We start from the raw sequence: 21,730 nt of genomic DNA on the forward strand, positions 1-21,730 counted from the left end.
AATGCATCAATAGTATGAATATGTCTCGGAATATCAAGTAAGACATAAAAAAAAGGAAGAATCTCCAAGGCGGCGGACGTGTCACGACACATTTAGGGATCGCGCGGGCACTTATTATTCCCACCTCGGTAGGCGAACTCTCAACCAAAATAAAAACATTTCCAAGTAAAGAACGAAATTCATTTTCTTTCAAGAAATATTATAATCAACAGCTGAAGTCAAACCAATATATTCAAATAAATTAGTGGAAGTGTTTACAACAATTAACAAATATAGTGACTCAGTTTTTCCCCATGACCTGGTCTAGACTAGTACAACAGTGACTAATGTTGAACCGGAATACAATAACAAACTTAAGACTCAATCTCCATCTCGGAATACAAAGGATGGAGGCCTTCAAGATAGGCACCATGCATCTTCCGGAAAACTCCAACAATCAATTTCCTGACAAAATCTACACCCAAAAAGGGATGTAGCAAGAGTAGTATTAGTACAATACTAGTATTGGCAAGCATCATAGGCCGACAATGGTTACAAGAGCATATCAGTAAAAGAGTTCACAAATAAGCATGGTAAGTAAAACTAGGTCAACAATACACATTACCTACTGCTCGTCACAACCACAAAGGTTCTTATTCCCACTAACTCTTCCCTAGAAATCCGTTTACCAAACTTACATTATGCTCGTTGTTTTTCTCCTTAGTGTACAATAGACAATTTTACACAAGTATCACGAGTCAACTACCATTACTATCACGACCCATTTTAGGACCGCACAGGCACCTACCTTTCTCATCTCGATAGGCGAACCCTCTATCGAATAACGTATTGTTTGAACAAGGATACTCAGTCTCATTAAAAGATATTCGGCAATAACAGCGGATCATCACAATATATATTTAATAAACTCAAGTGTTCATATGATTACAACAAATACATGATTATAGAATCAATCCATTTTCCCATAACCTAGTCTAGACTAGTACAAGAGCGACTAAATGGATTCTAATTTCTACTATATTCTAAAACTCAACCGCAGTCCCGGAATGAAGTGGGAGGAGGCCTTCCAGATAGGCACCGCGCATTTCCCCACACGTCATAATCAATCACCTAAAACAATCTACACCCCAAAAAGGAAGTAGCAAGTGCAATATCAGTGCAATCCACGCGTACTGAGTAATTGTCATAGGTCGATAACAGTTAGAAACACATATCAGTAAAAGAATTCACAGATAAACATGATAACAACCCAATCAAGTCATACACCTATCTACCACACACTGTACATCAATACCTTTTAATCATTAACTTCACCCCAGTAATCACGAATCAATCTCACAACAATCTCGCAACTCACATATCATTAAAACGTTCGTTTTTAGTTTAATAGTCAACTCTTCATTAAGACACCCATTATCCTACATCACATAGAAACCAAACATATGACTAATCTTACGGACGGACTGTGGGATACTTCACCAAGTTCAATCAATAAATCTAAATCCAAGTACATGTCATTGACTAAGTAAAGCATCTAATCCCAATTGTGCCAAGTCTGAATATATCAAATCCGAATCCAACATCACAAGTACAACACCAAACATCGCAAAATCAAATCATGATGTAATGCAATGCAATAGTGTATGAATGCAATGCAATGCCATGCAAATGTTATGTACACATGTACTCCGGATGGAAATATTGACGTCTCAGTAGCACAACTTAGTGTGACTCGCGAAGTCTAAGTGCCACCCGTCCCGAATATTTTCCCAACAGACAGATGAGGCCCCGGATCTTTTCCCACAGGGGTTTCTCATCAGCACCACCCTGGGGGACCTGCGGAGTCCATGCTATCGACGTTTTCGGAACTAACATCGGATATCGACCATGCAATCAACGATTCCGGAATTAATCATCGGATATAGGCTATCTCACGCTACTCCAAAGTCACATAAAATCCACCAATTTTCAAGAAAGCCACATCATACATCCTAAATAATCTACATGACACAAGCCCGAACACACAACCACACATCAATACCATCCTAGGATTCCATCCCAAATCTCCAATTCCTACACATGCATTCTCTATTCCTTCTAATACACGAATATAGGAGACTAACCGAAGTCTAACGAACATGGAAGCTATATCCTACCTCATGGCCGAGCGGGTGCCAAGAACATCCATTGATTCTTTCAATCGACCACCAAAACGCAATCCGTATGAAATAGCTTGGAGACAACCATGAGGTCCAAGAATAGAATTTGCTATTAGGATTCTCATAAAAGACTTCAAATTGATAAGGTGGATATGGGAATTTATTCTATCACTAGATCCACTTTCACAATGCTAGATGCTCAATCAACCTCCATTCATAACACATGACACTATTCTAAGTTACTAGTTAGGCCAAGTTACCATTTTTATCTATCCTTTAGATACCCATTCCTAAGATTTGTAGTAGAAACCCATTTGTACTCCAATGGGGAAAATGAAGAATTAGGTTAGGAACCATTAAGGTGATGAACAAGGGGGAAATAACCCAAAGATTTCATATTAAGAAAACAAAGAAATCATCTTTTTGAATCTTAAGAGATTGAGATGCCCATTTGTGTTTTTCTAGATGAGAGGCTCTTAATAAGAATCATAAGAAGGAAGAATTGAATGAGAGGATTTAAAGCGATTTTCTTTCCCGACAAAATCAAGTTTGTGGTTCCATAAGGCACCAGGGGCGTCTAGACTCTCTAGCGTTATGAAAAATGAGGTCGATTCCCGAAATATCACTTAAATAGGTGGAATCACTGCTCGTAATCGCTGGGGCGGTCGAGTCACCGCTCCAGCGATACCGCTTCTGTGCCCAAGATACCGCTGGGGTGGTCCTTGAAGAATTTTGCTATAGCTTTTGCGGTTGCCCAACCATTGCTGCGCCACAGCTGGGGCTGCCTGGAAGGCGCTGCAGCGGCAGAACTGGGCCCAGATGGCCTGGATCCAATTCTTTACACGCAATTCGTCAGATTTCCCGATTAAGTTAACAGTTCCCCAAAATATAAGAGGGTTCAAGTATGTCTCAAGGTGTTAGCGTCACGAATATTTCGGAATTCATAATAATGACAAAACGGGTAGTTACAATTATGCTATTCAATCTTAGTATCGGAATTCATTCTGTCATTCTGATATTCATTATTCACCTAATTTTTAGGACATCAACATATACAAATAAACCAATGGACAATCAACAAAGGTAATCCAAGATCATGGCCTATGGTTATAGCAACTAAGTGCAACTGTGTCAAGTCTCAAATTCTCAATCTGAATTTTGTATATCACAAGTACATCACAATAATATCACAACAAAAGCCAAGTGCAATGCAATGCAATAATGTATGAAATGTATATGCAATGTTGTGTACACATGTACTCCAGACGAAAATATCGACGTCTCGGTAGCACAACCCATGGGGGACCCTCAAAGTCTATGTACCTCACGGTTCCGGCAACAACTTCAGATACCGCTACCTTACGATTCTAGCAAAAACCTCGACAATCGCTACGCAAAACCTCGATTACGGGACAACCATCGGATATCAGTCATCACGTCACTCTCATCAAACTGAGCCTAGCTCATCATAGTTTTTCCTCAAGTATTATCAATGTGTCAACAGTATATCATGAAGGATAAGAATGCGTGCAATGTATGAGTTCAACGTCAATAATCAAATCAATATCACAAGCAGCACGCATGGGCACACCAACAATATCATGAAAAGAACTACACAATCAGCCATAATAGAACGCTAACCTCGTATCAAACCTCGACAAGTAAGATACTACAATATCAAAATCAGGATATATCGATAGTCACCAATAACCAACACGGACAAGTCACATAATAATATCACCTCATTCCTTTACTGCCTAACGACATCAATACATGGTAAATTTGCTTTCTCCTCATAAGGTTACCACTAAACATCCGGCCGCGGATCATTTTATGTCCTTGGCACATTTTATCCATTCCAATATCAAATAAGATTCACTATCAAATAGCACAGGACATGTTATGCACATTATACAGGAACTCCTCATCAAGGGGCATAGTAAACTAAGTACCGCACAACTAATCTTCCAAGTCACATAAAGTCCACCAATACTCAAGAGAAAACTAACACATGAACCTAGGAAATCTATAGGCCACAAGCCTGAACACACAATCGCATAATAGTACCATCCTAATAATCCATCGCAATCTCCATTTCCTATACATGTATTTTCCGTTTCTTCTAATACACAAATATGTAAATCTAACCGGAGTTTGCCAAGAAAGGAAGCCATAACCTACCTCGAGGCCGAGCGGGTGCCACGAACATCTGTTGATCTTCTTCGTTCATCATGTCATAGCCCACACGAAGGAACTTGAAACAATCATGAGACCCAAGATTCGGATTGATAAGGAAAATTGGGAATTTAGACTACCTCTACATTTTCTAGGCCTTTATTATCAAATAATCCCTTTCCTTAACTCATAATTAAAGCTAAGTGATTTATTAACCTCCATTCATGATTAAAGTCAACCATCTAAGCTACTAGCTAGGTAAACTCACCATTTTTAACTCTATCTTTTAGAAAACCCATTTTCAAGATTCATGGAAGAAACCCATTTACAAATTTAATAAGAAGATGATAATCTAAGTTAGTAACCATTATAGGTTTATGAACATGAGAAATTAAATCAATATAATCCATATTAAGAACATGCTAACCATTTATCCTTCTAAGTCTAGGAATTGGTGATACCCATTTTTATTAGCTTTCTAGGTGAAGACCTTAGGAACAATTAACTATGTGAAAGAACGGATTATAAGCAGTTAGGAAGATTAACTTTCCCAAGAAGATATGAGTTTAAGCTCCCAAAAAAACTTGAAGGGCAGCTGAACTTTAGGGTTTTGAGAAAAATGGGGTCAAATCCCGAAAAGAACTCTTAAATAGGAAAAATCATTGTATGTCACCGCTATAGTGGTCTGAGAACCGTTTCGTCCACACCGCTACGGCAGCTTAGGAACCACAGCCGGGGTCCCATGATCAATCCACTTTACCGCTTCGGCGGTGATCCTACAGCTGTAGCGGCATGCTAGTCGTTGTGGCGGTTCCACTAGGCCTAGTGACCCAAATTCAATACTCTCACGCAATGCGCACGACGGGTTCGATCATGTTAGCAATTTTTAGAAGTATGAGTGAATACCAACTTGTCACGACCCAATTTAGCCAAGTCGTGCGACCACCTACCTTTCCCACTTCGGTAGGCGAACCCTTATCCCAACAATCTCAAAAACATGAAATAATAAATAAATAATCGGAAAGGATAGAAATACATAAGTCTGACATAATAATAGACAGAATTTGCGGAATACATCAAAACCACCTCAGAAATATGTCTAGTCATACAAGAGCAACCAACTAGAATCTATGAGTCTGGAAATATCAATAATATCAATAGTCTGAATATGTTTCGGAATATCAAATAAGGCAAAAAATAAAGGAAGAATCTCCAAGGCGGCGGACGTCTCTGTGCTCACCTTGTAAGACTCAAAGCATCAACTCTCGCACCACTATCAGCCACGAAAAATAGAGGTCGATCCAATCTGGAACTCTGCATTCATAAAAAAATGCAGCAAGTGCAGGTCAGTACAAACAACAAGTACTGGTAGGTATCATAGGCTGACTAAGTTTAACTAACACATATCAAGTTAATAAAGTAAGATAAACAGGTAAATCAACAAAGTATAAGTCAAACACAAGCCAGAATCCAAATACATATCATCACCTATGTTTAACATCTAAACCCAATTATGCTAAGTCTCAAAATACTCAGTCAGAATCTGAATATCACAAGTACGTCACAAGATATCACAATAGAAGCCATAGTATAATGCAATGCAATAATGTATGAAATGTGTATGCAATCCATATGCTGTGTACACATGTATTCCGATAATGGAACATCACATCTCAGAAGCACAAACCATGGGGTACCCGCGAAGTCTATGTATCTCATGGTTTCGGCAACAACCTCAGCAACTGCTACCTCACATCTCGAAAGCACAAACCATGGAGGACCCGCGAAGTCTATGTATCTCACGATTCCGGCAACAACCTCGGCAATCGCTACACGCACCCTCTATTCCGGCATAACCATCGGACTTCGGTCCTCACATCACTCCCATCCAACTGAGCTCAACTCATAATAGTGTTTCCTCAAGTATCATCAATGCATCAACAGTATATCATGAAGGATGAGAATGCGTGCAATGTATGAGTTCAATGTCAATAATCAAATCAATATCACAACTCCACGCACCAATAATATCATGGAAAGGCTACACAATAGGCCATAATATAACACTATTCTCGTATCAAATGTCAACAAGTAAGATACTACAATATCATGATCAAGATATATCAACAGTCTCTAATATCTACTATCTCCACGTGGCATCAAGCCAACAACAATAGAACAAGAACGTCACAACACAACGGGGTGGCTAACCCCCATCACACAACAGGGCCCAACCTAAGACAATATCCAACCCAACTTCATACTCGAAGGTTTACATGTTTTCTCCAACAATATCGTCTAAATATATACTTCGCTAAACGAAGCTCACCATAAGGTAAACCATAACCTATCTGGAAAGTCAAACAGCTAATCCTCGATAGTCAAACCTTGGTCTTGCCCTTCCTTTGTGCCTCGTGATAATGAAAGTCTAATCATATCTGGATATGAAATTAGAATCAAGAAGAAAGTACCCAAATAACCATATTCCTAATCAAGTCCCAAACCCTAACTCATGGAATGGGGAAAATGAGGGAATTCGAAGGATACCTATAACAATCTTAGAAGAATTTCGGATCAAAAACTTAGTTCCAAAACCCATTCCCTACGTCAAAGGGAAAAATGGTCATTTCATAAGAAAATCGGGTTTAATGAGGTCAAATTATTAATCTAGGAAATTATATGAATCTAATGGTACCCATATTGACATACTTTAAATCCAAACCCAAAAAAGTCTCCAAAAATAGGAATCCGAGCCACGAAGGGCAAAATAGGAAATTTGGTTCAAAATAAGTTTACCCATTACTTATGGAGCCTATATAGAAAAAATGAGTGAAATTCATCCACTAATTCATGTTTAAGTGAAGAAAAACCAAGTTCAAGCCTAGGGTTTCAAATCCCCAATTTGCCTCCCTTAATTCAAGAATCTTAGCACGAAAAATCCTACTAAACGATGGAATAATCATAAAAAGGTGTTTGGAATCTTACCCAAATGATAATTCTTGAAAGAGTCTCTTCAAGTCTCCCAAGATCAACTTTTAAGAATGTGAGAAACCCCAAGCAAACAAGAGGAAGAAAACGCCCAACTGTCCGACCCATTTCTTGTGCTATAATGATCCCAAAGCTTACTTTTGATAATTCCAATAGATTCGTCGGCGGGGCTGGCATTACCTCTTCCTGCCCCTCTCTCCCTTCACCTCCCGATTGCTTTCCTTGTTGGACCCCTACAAATCCAGAGGTTGAGAGTTCTGCCGGTCTACTGTCCTGACGGGGACATCATCTTCCACTACGTTTTTAGCTGGTTCTGCCATGGTTAGGGCTTTACTAACCAAACAGGTTCGGGTGTGTATTCATTTTTTGAGAGCTTCCGACAAAAAATCAGGACAACAGAACAGTTATCTATTCCCAAAGACAGCGCCAAACTGTTTTTCGGTAAAACTGGATGTGATCGATCTCCCAGTTAGAGATTTGTTTTAGTAGGGTTTGAAGACAAGTGAGTTGTATCCGATCCCGAAAACTCCTCTAAAAGTAAAAGATTCGAGTAAATAAATGATAAGCTAAAGATGATAAAATATGAGTTCAAAACCATGAGATCAATATTCAACCCAATAGATGATAATTTTCTTACAAGACTCAATGGAGAAGAAAATGCTAGAGTTACGATGTGTGGGTTAGAAGCTGCCGCTTCTCCCCCCCCCCCCCCCCCCCCCCCCCCAAGCTATTCTTATATAACCCAAAGCTAAACTTTTCTATCCTAAAGTACAGATGACATCATGTGTCTGTGGCTCCAATGCTCATTCGTGCAGCAACTCTATGATCGAGGTCGGCTGATGTGACAGGGTTGTTGGGAGTGGAAGACAGCTAAGCAGGCTCCCCAGACATCCCCAGTACATGGTTACTCATACACACCCGGTGCGTAATTTTTCTAATACAAACATTAGCAGTATTTCGGTCACCATCTTCTTCTTTTTCTTAATAGAGAAAATCACCATTTCACCATTACAACAAAAGGAAGCGATAAAGATAGAAAAATTGAAGGAAAGTAAGGAGGAAAAATATCGAAGGTGGGAGTAAGGACCACACAACTAAGAGGAAAAATGAAAAAATAATCTTGCATTGGAAACCCAAAATATAAAACATGACAGAGACAAGGGAGAAAAATTGATTTGGGAAGGGGTGAAGTCTGGAGAAAAAGCGTTTGTGGGATATAGGGGTAACAAAGGAGTTGGGTTATATTTTGAGATCTAGATAACCGAGCGGTATCTCCAAGTAATTATCTATAAAAAAATTGCTTGATGGTCCACAATTTGGATATGTTAGGCGAGCTTTCATTTTTATTTGTTTCCAAAAGAGAGAAGGATTAACCTGTAATCTTTAAGAAAATGCTATTGATAAAAGAAGGCTTTAGAAAAAATGTGTTTTAACATACAAACTCGAACATATGAAAGCTCAAACAATCATAAGCATACGTATTAAGAATAACAGATAATACTCCATGCAACGGACTTTCGAAAAAATTGTAATTGTACTAATCTTGAATGACAACTAGTAAAGGAAATAGTCATCTTCATTAATGAGTCAACTGCTGGAACTATACTTGCAAGTAAAATTACAATTCAAAGAAAGAGACGAGCAACTTGGACTAAAAATTATTTTTCTTACTTCATTCTGGACATTTACAGAATATCCAAGATATTTTGATTTTTTTTTATTGTGCTTGAAGTTGAATCTGTTTTTTTCGCCATCATCAAGCTTTTGCGGTCAGCAATGTATTACTTCTGGGACTTGAGTTCTTCTACCCTCTTTTCAGTCTCCCTCAATGCTTTCCCATATATGCTAATCAACTGCACAAATGAAAACATTTTTACATTTTATCAAGATCGAGCAGCAAAAACTGGTTAATATAAAAGTGAGGCCTCAAAGCAATTTCCGGGAATACACACACATATGAATATGAGTTTACGTTTTTATACCATTAGGCCACCTTTCCATGTTGCAGCAGGTAATCTGTCTTGTTTAATTTCAACATTACAAATCTCACATTTTAGGGAGGCTTACTTGTAGATAGTTTCTTCGCGTGACTTGATAGGGTAAAACTTCTCTACACTGATGGTGTATAAACTCATGTATATTAATTGTAAGCCATAAACATACCTCATCAACTTCTTCTGGAGTCACTATAAATGGAGGAGACATCATGATGGTGTCACCAGCAACACGTACCAACATACCATTCTTCTGACACTGCGCTCCAAAATATGTACCAATACCTGAGCAGCAATGACCAGTTTGAATGAGCTAAGAGTTTAATTTGACCTTCGATTATTGGAGAGCAAATGGGGATATTACATACCCCATTCAGGAGGGAAAGGATCATTAGGAGATTTGTTATCCGCAAACTCTGTAGCAAGGATCAAACCGTTTCCCCTAATCTACATACAGAAAAATAAGAGTGAAGCAAATGAACAGCCAATCATTAGGAAGTTTCGACCACTTGATATGAACGACTAGTTCTACCTCTCCAACTATGGGACTGTCAGAAAACGCCTTCAGACCTTCTTGAAACTTTGGGGATATTTTATTTACTTTCTCAACCATATTTCGTTCCCTGAAATAATTTGAACATTCTCAGATCTTTAGAACTAACTAAGTACAATAGCCAATATCTATATACTAAAATGCAGAGTTGTCCGCAATCATAATGCTAAAATAAGCAGACTATACTAGTAGATAAGTCATATGCAAGTTGCAAATCAGGGTAAAAAATTAAAGGCACGTGTTCATAAAAATCTACAACTGGAACGAAGGAAGTCGAATGGCAATTCAAGCATACATACTTGTAGATCTTAAGAGCTTCCAATGCCACCGCGCATGCAACAGGATGCCCAGAATAAGTGAATCCATGGGAAAAAGAACCTAATTCCAGAAGAAGAAAAATTAGCGCTACGGCTAACAGACAAAGAAAATGATTTGATATGCTATCAATAGAATGCTCACCAAGTTTATTGCTTTGAGAATATATTACATCAGAAACTTCAGGGCTTACAAGGACAGCTCCAATTGGCATATATGCAGAAGAAAGAGCCTGAAGAACAATTCGGGGAAGAAAATTTATGTATCTAGATATAATTAGTTGGTATAGGTGAGATAGGAACTTACCTTCGCTAAGGAGACAAGATCAGGTTTGATGTTATACTTGTCACAGCCAAACATTGTTCCAAGCCTCCCAAAGGCACAGATGACCTCATCCGCAATGAAAAGAATGTCATATTTCTTCACTACAGCTTGGATCTATAAATCAAAGGGAGAAATTGCTGTTTCAGTTATGTATAAGCATACGAATTAAAATAGATAATTGTAAAGACTGCCAGAAATAAAAGAAAAGGATTTGTTGCCGCAATATGCCTTGTAAGTCATAGCATTATGTACCAGCAAGGATGATTTCTCTCAAACCTTTGTTTACCAGCTTCGTCCTTGTTTTCAAGATTATGAACTTAAAGAATGTAACTTCAAATTTTCTTAAAAAATAGCGGATTGCCTTCATTCTTTGGCACCACACTATAGAAAGAACTCATACATCTTAGATTGAGCACCTTATGCAACATTCTGAGTAGTAATGCCAAAAACTAGCAATGCAAAATTAATACAGCTTCCTACTACAAAGAATGAAAAGGAACAGACAAAAAGCAAAGAAAACTACCTTATCAAAATAGGTTGCTGGAGGAGGTATGACACCTCCTGCCCCCATGACTGGTTCAGCAATGAAAGCAGCTATCTGAGGTGAAAAAAGCAAATTAATCAGCGATAAATCAACCTCGACGCACAAATTAAGTAGCAGGAGTTAAAGTTGACGGAAGTTACTGTTTCAGGCCCCTCTTTGAGGATAAGATCTTCCAAATTTTTAGCCAACCTGGTAGAGAACTCCTCCTCCGTCTCACCTGACATATACATTTCAACAAAAAAATGGTTTATTACACCATAAGAAGAGGAGAAAACTAAGAGTCAGTAAGAATAAGTAGCAACCTGGCAGATGATAGCGCCAATAATGAGGACAGTCAGTGTGCAGAACAAATGGAGCAGGAAGATCAAATTTTTGATGTAATGCAGGAAGACTGCAAAAGATAGTATTAGCAAACAGATACTGGCAAGACGATAATGAATCTTAGCGATTTTGATTTCAAATAATGCTTGTTATATTACCCAGTGAGACTGGCAGAGATAAGAGTAGAACCGTGATATCTGTTACAAAGAACGAGCAAAAACAATATGTAAGCCTAACGGAAAAAGCAACAAAATAAATAAATAATAGAGATTCTCAGATTACGCTTTTGCTCGAGCTATAAATTTCTTTTTGTTTGGCCTTCCAAGGGCATTGTTGTAATACCAAACCAGCTTCACCTACATTTGAAGTACAAGGGAAAAAGCTACATATTATCCTCGTGTACTTCTTCACATAATATCCTGCTATTTGTTATCGAACTTCTACACAAAAAGGAAAATTTAGAGCAATTATTGTATCCATTTCATTAATGCTTACAGAACTATCACAAAACCAAACCCCACCCCCACCCCCCCCACCCCCCACCCCAAAAAAAAAAAAAAAGAGAGCAAAGTGTCCCACTCTTTCACTATCCCCAAAATATGGAGGTCTTCTGATGGTAAGCAAGTGTTTTAAGAAAAAACCTGAACACTAGATTATACGATTAAGTGTCTGAAGGCAATAAGCAAACCTGGGTATCATTGGCTTCTGATCCACTATTTGTGAAAAAAGCTTTTGCCATTTTCTTAGCAGTAAACATATCCAGAAGCTCCTTTGCAAGATCCTGTATATTTGAAAATGCAATCAGCCTGAGATCCAAGTAAAACTTAAAAACAAAAAGACACTCTTCAAGGTGTGCCATACCAATGAAGGTTTTGTAGTACGATTCCAAAATGAATGGTAAAAAGGCAATGTGTTCAATTGCTTAGTGGCAGCATCAACAAGGCGAGGCTCGTTCCCCCCTACAAGAATATTTTAAGTAGGTAAGCAGTGTACACATGCTTGACATACATCATCAATAAAAACTCATTGCAAAGTTCCATAGCTGTCAAGAATTAGCAATTGTCTGGGTCTTAAATTGTTCTTTTAAGTATACTTGAGAAATCAAATAAAAAACTAAGGCCCTTCTGAGGCATGTCTCCAGTTGTTGGACCATGCACTAGACTATTACAGTTCAACATGGAGGCATTCAGCGGCAGAGATATAAATATGGCATACGTGTTGCAATTGTACACGATAATAGATCTTCCCACTTTCTATTGAAATTCGATTTGCAGCAATGGCATAACGACTTCTACAACTAATACATTGAGTAGACTTGTATAACGGCCTCCCAGATGAATATATTGTTGTTCGAGTTTTTCCAAAGATAAAAAGATATGCAATTTCAAATGAATATCTACCAAACTGTAACAATTTGACAAACGCAGAGCTGCATCTCAAAAATATGAAAAATGAATAGCCCAACAAAATTTTCTGAGAGGATGGAAAGCCCATTTCGCAGAATGGCAGTATGGGACTATTATCACCTAAAATTCATAAATTTTACCAACTTAGACTAATTAAAATCCAGTGAAGCCTGTAAACTATTTTCTTATTCTTGGATAATGAAAAGACAGCTTTCACCAAGATCAGAACAGTTCTACAAGTTCTCTTCAATGGTAACCTTGCAATGTATAGTTCAAGCTGTTAGCCTCCAACATATTTCAAATGCCACAAAGCAGGATTAACACAGTAGCCATTAATAATTAACAAAATGAAGATGCACAGCTTCTTCATTAATGGATGTTAACGTAATTTAAAGTAAAGTTTGTGTTATGATCATGATGCAAATACTTATTATCATTACTGAAGAATTATGCAGTTACTATTGTGAAAACAAAACATTGGACGTAATGACTGAAAACTTAAAGAGTGTCGATGTCTGACAGGAGATGCTAACCAAACAGAAAAAACTTAAATGAAAGACATACACATGCTATTACATTTGGAGCTAGAAGTAGACCAAAGAGTAAATAAAAAGGATCGTAAGTACCTAACGCTGTGCACCACAAACCAGCAAGAGTATCAAGATACTTCCTCCCTTTATCATCATAGACGTAGGATCCCTATAACAAATTGTAAGGAAAAGACAAAGTTTTCTCAAGGTAGACAGCAAAAGTAGCCATAAATCTAACCTCAGACTTCTCTATAATCAAAGGATCCACATCAGTACTTTGCCACCCAGCAGTGAAGGGTGCCAACATATCATGACCCTTAAACCTGCAAAAGTGGAAATATATTGGTTTATAAAAAAATTATGCTTGTAGGTGCACCATTTATGTCAAATGAGTGAAATATAATCAGACAATAAAACCACATACGACTAAATATGAAGAAATGCCATGTCATTTAGTAATGACTGTCCATAAACAAGGGAGGTGAAAAAAGAGATACAGAGGTAAAAAAAAAGGGAAACAGAATTTACCCTTTATCAGTTCCTGAAACATCATTTTCCAAAGATGCCTGTGTACTATTGTACCTTGCCAGTGTTGTTTTAACTATATGCTCCTGTAAACTGCTAACAGCTGGAATATGTTTTGCATGGAAACCAGCCTACAAAAGCAGATTAATTAGACCAGAAACAAGTTAATGGTAGGTCACAAAAGAAAAAAAAATGCTGCTTCATGGAAATATATTTGCTTAGTCTTCAAAATGTTACATCTAAGAAAGAGAGCTTTTGGAGGGGGAGGGGGCAATTCTTTTATCCAGTAGAGAGAAATTTTTATTGTTTTTGTTTTAATTCTGGAGCATCTTTGAAATTCTAGTCAGAATAGATGGTTGATGCTTTTTGTAGAGAGATTTTTATGTGAGGTTCTTTACCTTCTGTAAACCCCTTACGAGGAATCGCCCCTATACATCAATAAAATCTTACCTTATCAAAAACAAGTAAATATGATAGCACAAACTGAAATTAAGAACACTAGAAAAGCATCTCAAGAAACTTCACTTTCGATGTTATCCAACATTACATTTTGACATAAGAGTCTCTGCAGAGTGCAGATTATAAACTCTTAAAAAATGATTGAATGAAAAACTCCTCTGTATAGACCATCCATTTTTCCTTGATCTCCTTGTCTATGTAAAGCCAAGGCCCGTGGTCGGATAATGTATCTAAATGTGCACCAATAGATGGTGATGCAGCAATTTGGCTGCAGTCATTGCCCAGCTGTATATAATAGTTGAATGATTTAAATACCAAAATAAAGATTGTTCAAGAGACGATCAACCAAACACCGTGAAAGAGTTTATTGATCTTTGGGTTTCTAAGGAAATCCCTTAGTTTTTTGTGTCAAAATCAATATATATGACCTGGCCACAATCAATTGTGCACAACGCATATAATCCACTGATTAGGTGGGGAAGTTTGACCCCGTCTAGTGCCCTAGAGATGGGGGAGAAGTTGATGGCTATGGGAGGGTGGGATAGTAGGGGGGATGCGAGAAGTATGTGGGATAGGATGGCCAGTTGCATTAGGGAAGCAGCTAGAGAGGTATTAGGGGTCTCACAAGGCCGCCGTGGTGGGCACCAAGGGGATTGGTGGTGGAATGGAGAAGTCCAAGGGAAGGTAGAAGCAAAGAAGCAGGCATATATGAAGTTGGTAGATAGCAAGGATGATGAAAAGAAGCGGACGAACAGGGAAAAGTATAAGATGGCGAGAAAGGAGGCGAAGTTGGCAGTTTTGGCGGCTAAAACGGCTGCCTTTGAACGCCTTTATGCAGAACTAGAGGACAGATGTGGGGATAAGAAGCTATTTAAGCTAGCCAAGGCGAGAGAGAGGAAGGCACGCGACTTGGATCAAGTGAAGTGCATCAAGGACGAGAATGGCCAAGTGTTGGTACAGGAATCTCGCATTAGACAGAGATGGCAGTCATACTTTCATGAACTCTTGAACGAAGGAGGGGACAGAGACATTGTGTTGGGAGACTTGGAGCACTCAGATAGGCGTCGCAACTTTGGATATTGTAGGAGTATAAAGGTTGAGGAGGTTAAGGGAGTTGTTCGTAGGATGCGCAGGGGAAGAGCGACCGGACCTGACGAGATTCCTGGGGAATTTTGGAAGAATACAGGCAGGGTAGGCTTGGAGTGGCTGACTGGGTTGTTTAATGTCATTTTCAAGACAGCGAAGATGCCGGAAGAATGGAGGTGGAGTACAATGATTCCCGTGTACAAGAACAAGGGAGACATTCAAAGCTGCAACAACTATAGAGGTATCAAGCTGCTAAGTCACACTATGAAAGTGTGGGAAAGGGTGGTGGAAATGAGGGTGAGGAGAGGTGTGTCTATTTCAGAGAACCAGTTTGGATTCATGTCGGGGCGCTCGACTACAGAAGCCATTCATATTGTAAGGAGATTGGTGGAACAGTATAGAGAGCGGAAGAGGAACTTACACATGGTATTCATTGACCTAGAAAAGGCCTACGACAAAGTGCCAAGAGAGGTCCTATGGAGATGCTTGGAGGCTAAAGGTGTACCTGTGGTGTACATCAGCTCTTAGCCCGTTTCTATTCGCCCTGGTGATGGATGAATTGACGCGACAAATACAAGGCGAGGTGCCTTGGTGTATGTTATTCGCGGATGACATAGTCCTGATTGACAAGACTCGCAACGGAGTTAACGATAAGCTGGAGGGCTGGAGACAGACGTTGGAGTCTAAAGGATTTAAATTGAGTAGGACCAAGACAGAATACTTGGAGTGCAAGTTCAGTGGCCTACCGCGTGAGGCTGACGAGGAAGTGAGGCTTGGTACCCATGCCATTCAAAAGAAAGGAAATTTCAAGTATCTTGGATCTATTATACAAGGAGATGGGGATATCGACGACGATGTTTCACATCGTATTGGTGCAGGGTGGATGAAATAGAGGCTCGCCTCCGGAGTGCTGTGTGATAAGAAAGTGCCACCAAAGCTTAAAGGCAAGTTCTACAAAGTGGTGGTTAGACCGACCTTATTGTACGGGGCGGAGTGTTGGCCAGTCAAGAAATTTCACATTCAGAAGATGAAAGTCGCGGAAATGTGAATGCTGCGATGGATGTGTGGGCACACTAGGAGGGATGAAATTAGGAATGAAGATATCCGAGTCAAGGTGGAAGTTGCATCGGTGGAAGACAAGATGCGGGAAGCGAGGCTGAGATGGTTTGGGCATGTGAAGAGGAGAGAAACAGATGCCCCAATGCAGAGGTGTGAGAGGTTGGCTATGGACGGTTTCAAGAGAGGCAAAGGGAGGCCGAAGAAGTATTGGGAAGAGGTGATTAGACAGGATATGACACAGTTTCAGCTCACCGAGGACATGACCTTATATAGAAGGTTGTGGAGGACTCAGATTAGGATAGAAGGTTAGGTGGCTAATCCTTTCACCATAGTAGTTGTAGTTTTGCTCATTTATTTATTTCCATTTGATTACTGCATTGGATTGCTGCTTATATTTGTTGGGTCGTTGTACTTTGGTTATCTTAGTTATCTATAGTAGTTAATGCTCCTTTCTTTCCGGACTGTTCTACCATGACTTTCTCGCTTTTGTTATTCCTTGCTTTCATATTGTTTTCGATATGCTTGGTCCTATCTAACCTTTTGTTTTGTTTTTCCTCTCTTGTTCTCCTCTCTTGAGCCGAGGGTCTTTCGGAAACAGCCGCCCTACCTTTCAAGGTGGGGGTTAGGTCTGCGTACACTCTACCCTCCCCAGACCCCACATAGTGGGATTATACTGGGCTTCTTGATGTTGTCATTGTATTAGTTTCACTATTCCTTAGTAGAAAGGTGATTAAGACAAGGCTGGAAAACAACTAAAAGAAGTTCCCAACTTAAAACCATCCTCAATATGAAAAGTTACCAGTTTCAAAAAATAATCATCCTAAATATCAAGAAACTAAAAGACCAAAGTGGATAATTTCCTAGTAGAAAACAAAGAAAAACCAAAAAGCATTTTGATCCTAGTAGAAAACAAAGAAAAACCAAAAAGCATTTTGACTTCATGACAGCACCTAAAATGCATAAAAGTTAATAATATATATTTCATAATCAATCAGATGTATCTCCAAAAAACTAACCTTTTATCTTGGAAAGGTTTGAGAAGGGGGACTCCTACTATACTTAGAGGCAGATGTAATTTTGTCATACCGAGTTCATCTGAACCTTATACTTTCGACAACCATTAATTTACATATAAAAATTTATTAAAATTAAAACAAGTAGTATACATGAACCCACTAATTTCAAAAAACAACGGGTTCGATGCTAAGAACCTTACAGCAACCCAGTGTAATCCCACAGGTGGGGTCTGAGGGATAGAGTGTACTTAGACTTTACCCCTACCTTGTAAAGGTTGTAGATAGGTTATTTCCGATAGACCCCGACTTAACTTAAGTACAACATTTCAAAGCAGTTTGAAAAAGAAGGGAATACAAAAACGAAAGTAGTAGCAACATTAAAAATAATGTGAAATGGAAAGCAGTACATAGCATTAGGAAACAGTTCGAATCCTGGATTCACCTCTGACTATACCCCTAACCTATAAGAAGTATGTCGCCTCCTTGCCTTACAAGATGAAGAAATCAAGTGAATATGGTAGTCCAACAATAAGCTTCGGTAGAAAATAAAAAAAATTTAAAAAAAAAAAATAGCGCAACTTTCAACTCAAATTATAAATCCATTAAAAGGCCAAAAACACACTAACAAACAGAACCAGAGAACAAAAGAATGAGCAAACTGAGATTCCGCAAAGAAACTTATTATCTTTAACAAAATTTAAAAAAAAAAAAAAAAAAACTACACAATAAAGCTTGGTGGCTTTTGGTTTGAAACATATAATCTTAAACATTCATTGAATATATACACATTTAGGGGCCACTTTCAAGTCAAAATAATCCATTAAAAAGCTAATAACACAAGAAAAGATAGATTCATTCAACAAAGAAAGTTATTGTCTTTATACAAGAAAGCTACACAATAATAAAGCTTGAAAGCAAGAGGGTATGTATTTCATATCATAATAAAGAAATGAAACCATTAGAAAAAAAAAAAAAAAAAAAAAAAAACCTTGGTTGTGATAGCTGCTTTAATGGTGGATCCAAGAAGACGAGAAATCTTGGCCATTGATATGAATATGACCTTTTGGAATCAAATCTAATACAAAAAAAGAACACCTCTCTCTGTCTCAAATGTTTTTATATTTATATGGGGGTAAAACATGCACAAGTAGAAAGAAAAGATTGAAGCTACAAATATAGAAAGAAAGAAAAGTTGCCAAAGAGAGAGAGAGAAAAAGTTATCAACCTGACGACTCAGTGATGACACAGATCTTATTCTAATTCTAATCATCAATAATCAATAATAAGACATATAAAAAATACCCTAGGAGTATCTTTTATTAGTTTAAAGGAGCTAACTTTTGTGTCCTATTTGGTGACATAACGTTATTTACAGTTTTTTTTAGTGACACAATGTTACTCCGTCTGTCCCAATTTAATTTAATGATATTTTTTTTGTTTTTTTAGAGTCAATTTAATTAAAATTTAAAGTTAAATTAAATTTGATTAAGTTAATATTTTGAAATTAAAATTTATATAATTGAAAATTATATGAAAAGTACTATAAATTATAATTTTTTTCATATCAATTTGATAAAAAAATATATCTTAAACTATTTATCAAAGTTCAGGCAATCTAAATGCGAAGAAACAAAAAATATCACGGAAGATTGTGCTATATAATATGCGGGTAACGGAAGGCTGTGCTCCTTTTGGGAGAAATTTCTGGTACACTGAATTTGGTTACCAATAAGATTTCCTTTTTATAGATTATCATGATTCATGAATAGGCTCTGATTACCACGAGCAGAAACTGATAGAAAAATTAAGACTCTAGATTTAAAAAAAATAAAAACACACACATTGTTAATTTTATGTGATACTATTTTTTATTTATTTGTTTAAAGAATTGACTTATTTTAAAATTTGAAATAATTTAATTTAAACTTTTTATTCTACTCTTAATGTGAAAATTTTACAGTACAAAAATATATTTTATGTCATCTTTAATATCATAAATTTAAAACTTGTAACAAGACATATGTTTGCATATATTTGAGACTGCAAACTTTTAATAGTATTTATTCTTTCTTAAATTTCGTATTAGTTCAAATTACTATCATATAAATTAAAACCGCAGGAAGCTAAGCATACCACTAAAGATAAAATGAAAAAATATGTTCATGTGATCATGTCTAACCAAACAGCATAATTCAAGGTGATACAAGTATACTTTCTCCTTTTTGTCCTTTCAAATATGGAAAAAGAAGTATAGGAGTATAATGTGCTTGATGAAAAATCTTTAGTAGGGAAATGGGGGTATAATTATTTGATATATTATTTGACAATGATGTAAGATATTTAATTTGCCCAAAGTTTTTGGAAATAAGAGGCTATCATCAACGTCTCGTCATTATCCCTTGGCCCACGAGTCATTGTTGAATGTTTAAAGGCGTTGAAGGTTTTCAGGATAAGATTATACACTTGACTGGTAAGAAAATTAGGGGAAGAAAAGAGTGGGAATTTTTTGTTCATGTTGCATAATTTGACAAAAGAGAGATGAAGGAAAATGAAAAAGAAAAAAAAAGGAAAATTATTTTCCTATTGGCCACCAAAGTTCTTTTATGAAAATGATTTTCTTATTGGGCCACCAAAATCTTTTGTTTTCCCTCTTTACCCTCCTTGTAATTTCAATTCGATCAAAATATATGACTTGTTTTATTTTGAACTACTCGTTAGTTCTCAAATAAGAATCAAATTCGTGAACAATAATTAAAGTCAATGGCAGACTCAAATTTGAAAACTCTCACTGACCATACTCGAGCAAAACAGAAATAAAAATAAACGATCTCTATGAGATTTTCTTTGTGCATCGAACCAGTTGAGTGAGAATTGGGTGACTAGTTTGACTATATATATATATATATATATATATATATTGATAGACGGCTAAAAGCGCATATCTATAGCTACATTTTGTCTCCCTATTTTGATCGCTTTATTTATGTTCTGTTCACTTTATGCTGAATATGTATGCTTGGCCAGAAGGACGTGATTGGAGCAAATGAAATTATATATAGCTAAAATGGATGAAATATGGCTTTGAAGTCTTAGCTAGCGTTTGGCCACACATTTTCAAAAAAAAATAAAAAAAATGAAAAACTTGATTTGAGTAAAAATTTTCAAGTTTTGAAAATGCGTTTCCGTTATTTTTCAAAACATACTTCACTTTTTGTTTTGAAAAACATGAAACATTACTTATAAGTTCTAAAAACTATCAAGAATATTCGATCATACAAAACGTATATACTTGCTATTTGCTAATCCCAAATTTTGCAGAATATGATATTTTAATAATGATTGTTAATAACACACTTATTAGCTACTACAATTCGAAGATCCATCTTTGCAAGAAAAAAAAAAACAACGGTAGTAACTAGCTATTCTTTAATATTATCTTCCCACATTATACGAACAATCTCTTCATATTATTGGCAAGTGTATAGAAACCTGAAGAAAAATTCATACAAATCAAGTAAAATAAATATGGAGAAAAAACATACAAATCAAGCAAAACATTAGCAGATCTTAGCAAATTACCTTCAAATTTTTATCTTTGCAGCGGATTTCTACAGTTGGCAGATCAATTTTTCCTAGGTTTTCTTCTTCTACGGTTTAAGCACACGTTAGTTCATTCACTTTATAGAAAAGACTGATTTAATTATGAAAACATGATAGATACAACTCTAATGGAGGAACATAGTAGATAGAATTAGTTGAGTCATAAATAGATGGGGCTTTTCTATAGTATACAAAAGTTTAGGTAGTTTTTAAAAGTTTTGAAAAGGCCAAAACATAGATCTTGGCCCAAAAACAGGTTTGAGCCAGAATTTGGGGTTTGAAGATTTGTTTTACAAATATGTCAAAATTTTATGGCCAAACAAAGACTTGAAAACAAATCTTCAAAATATGCTCCCAAAATCTACAGCCAAACGGGAGCTTAGTAAAAGTTCAAGAAAACTAATCCAAATTGCGTGTATGGAGAATATATGTATCAATGGATTCTTTGATAAGGAAATTTTTGGGACGTCTGTTGAAATAGACTGTCCTGCATTGGATGATGCTTCGTAATTGTCAAAGCGAATGGTATGAGCATCGTTGGAGCCAACATGGTGATCGCAACCTCATGTGTGAAGGTTCCTCTTAAATACAATGGACAAGAGCTTGAGATCGACTTAGCCCGCAAGGTGCTCGAAGCAGTGTCAGGTAGAGGTGGGCATTCGGTTCTCCGATTCGG

General features: G+C 37.2%; 1 protein-coding gene across 5 annotated transcripts; it reads right to left on the minus strand.

Moving 5' to 3' along the window:
- Window positions 1-8,880: 8,880 nt before the first annotated feature.
- LOC132616734 (gamma aminobutyrate transaminase 1, mitochondrial) lies at window positions 8,881-18,739 on the minus strand. 5 transcript variants are annotated; one of them, XR_009573377.1, is made up of 19 exons: window positions 18,443-18,673; window positions 13,838-13,965; window positions 13,548-13,632; window positions 13,406-13,478; window positions 12,235-12,332; window positions 12,062-12,154; window positions 11,656-11,729; window positions 11,532-11,570; window positions 11,355-11,443; window positions 11,193-11,269; window positions 11,032-11,106; window positions 10,491-10,622; window positions 10,329-10,416; window positions 10,169-10,247; window positions 9,849-9,939; window positions 9,685-9,763; window positions 9,483-9,601; window positions 9,305-9,386; window positions 8,881-9,175 (listed from the first exon to the last, which is right to left on the minus strand). XR_009573377.1 is itself a non-coding variant. In XM_060331346.1 (18 exons), the coding sequence occupies exons 1-18, from the start codon at window positions 18,722-18,724 to the stop codon at window positions 9,104-9,106; spliced, it is 1,533 nt and encodes a 510-aa protein (XP_060187329.1). In that variant the 5' UTR covers window positions 18,725-18,739; the 3' UTR covers window positions 8,881-9,103. The 5 variants fall into 5 exon arrangements, 4 of the variants coding, with proteins under 4 accessions (XP_060187329.1, XP_060187328.1, XP_060187331.1 ...); XM_060331346.1 differs by lacking the exons at window positions 9,305-9,386; window positions 18,443-18,673 and adding an exon at window positions 18,680-18,739 and having other exon boundaries at window positions 9,486-9,601; XM_060331345.1 differs by lacking the exon at window positions 9,305-9,386 and having other exon boundaries at window positions 9,486-9,601; window positions 18,443-18,672.
- Window positions 18,740-21,730: the final 2,991 nt, after the last annotated feature.

This window comes from Lycium barbarum, chromosome 11 (assembly GCF_019175385.1).
Source record: "Lycium barbarum isolate Lr01 chromosome 11, ASM1917538v2, whole genome shotgun sequence".
NCBI classification, from domain to species: Eukaryota; Viridiplantae; Streptophyta; class Magnoliopsida; order Solanales; family Solanaceae; genus Lycium; species Lycium barbarum.

Excerpts from the sequence above, each read along its gene's own strand:
- LOC132616734 (XM_060331345.1), bottom strand. The coding sequence starts at position 18,499 with ATGGCCAAGATTTCTCGTCTTCTTGGATCCACCATTAAAGCAGCTATC. Across the intron at positions 11,270-11,354 it reads TTGGCGCTATCATCTGCCAG|GTGAGACGGAGGAGGAGTTC; the intron begins GTTGCTACTTAT and ends TGTATATGTCAG. Across the intron at positions 9,764-9,848 it reads ACAGTCCCATAGTTGGAGAG|ATTAGGGGAAACGGTTTGAT; the intron begins GTAGAACTAGTC and ends TTCTGTATGTAG.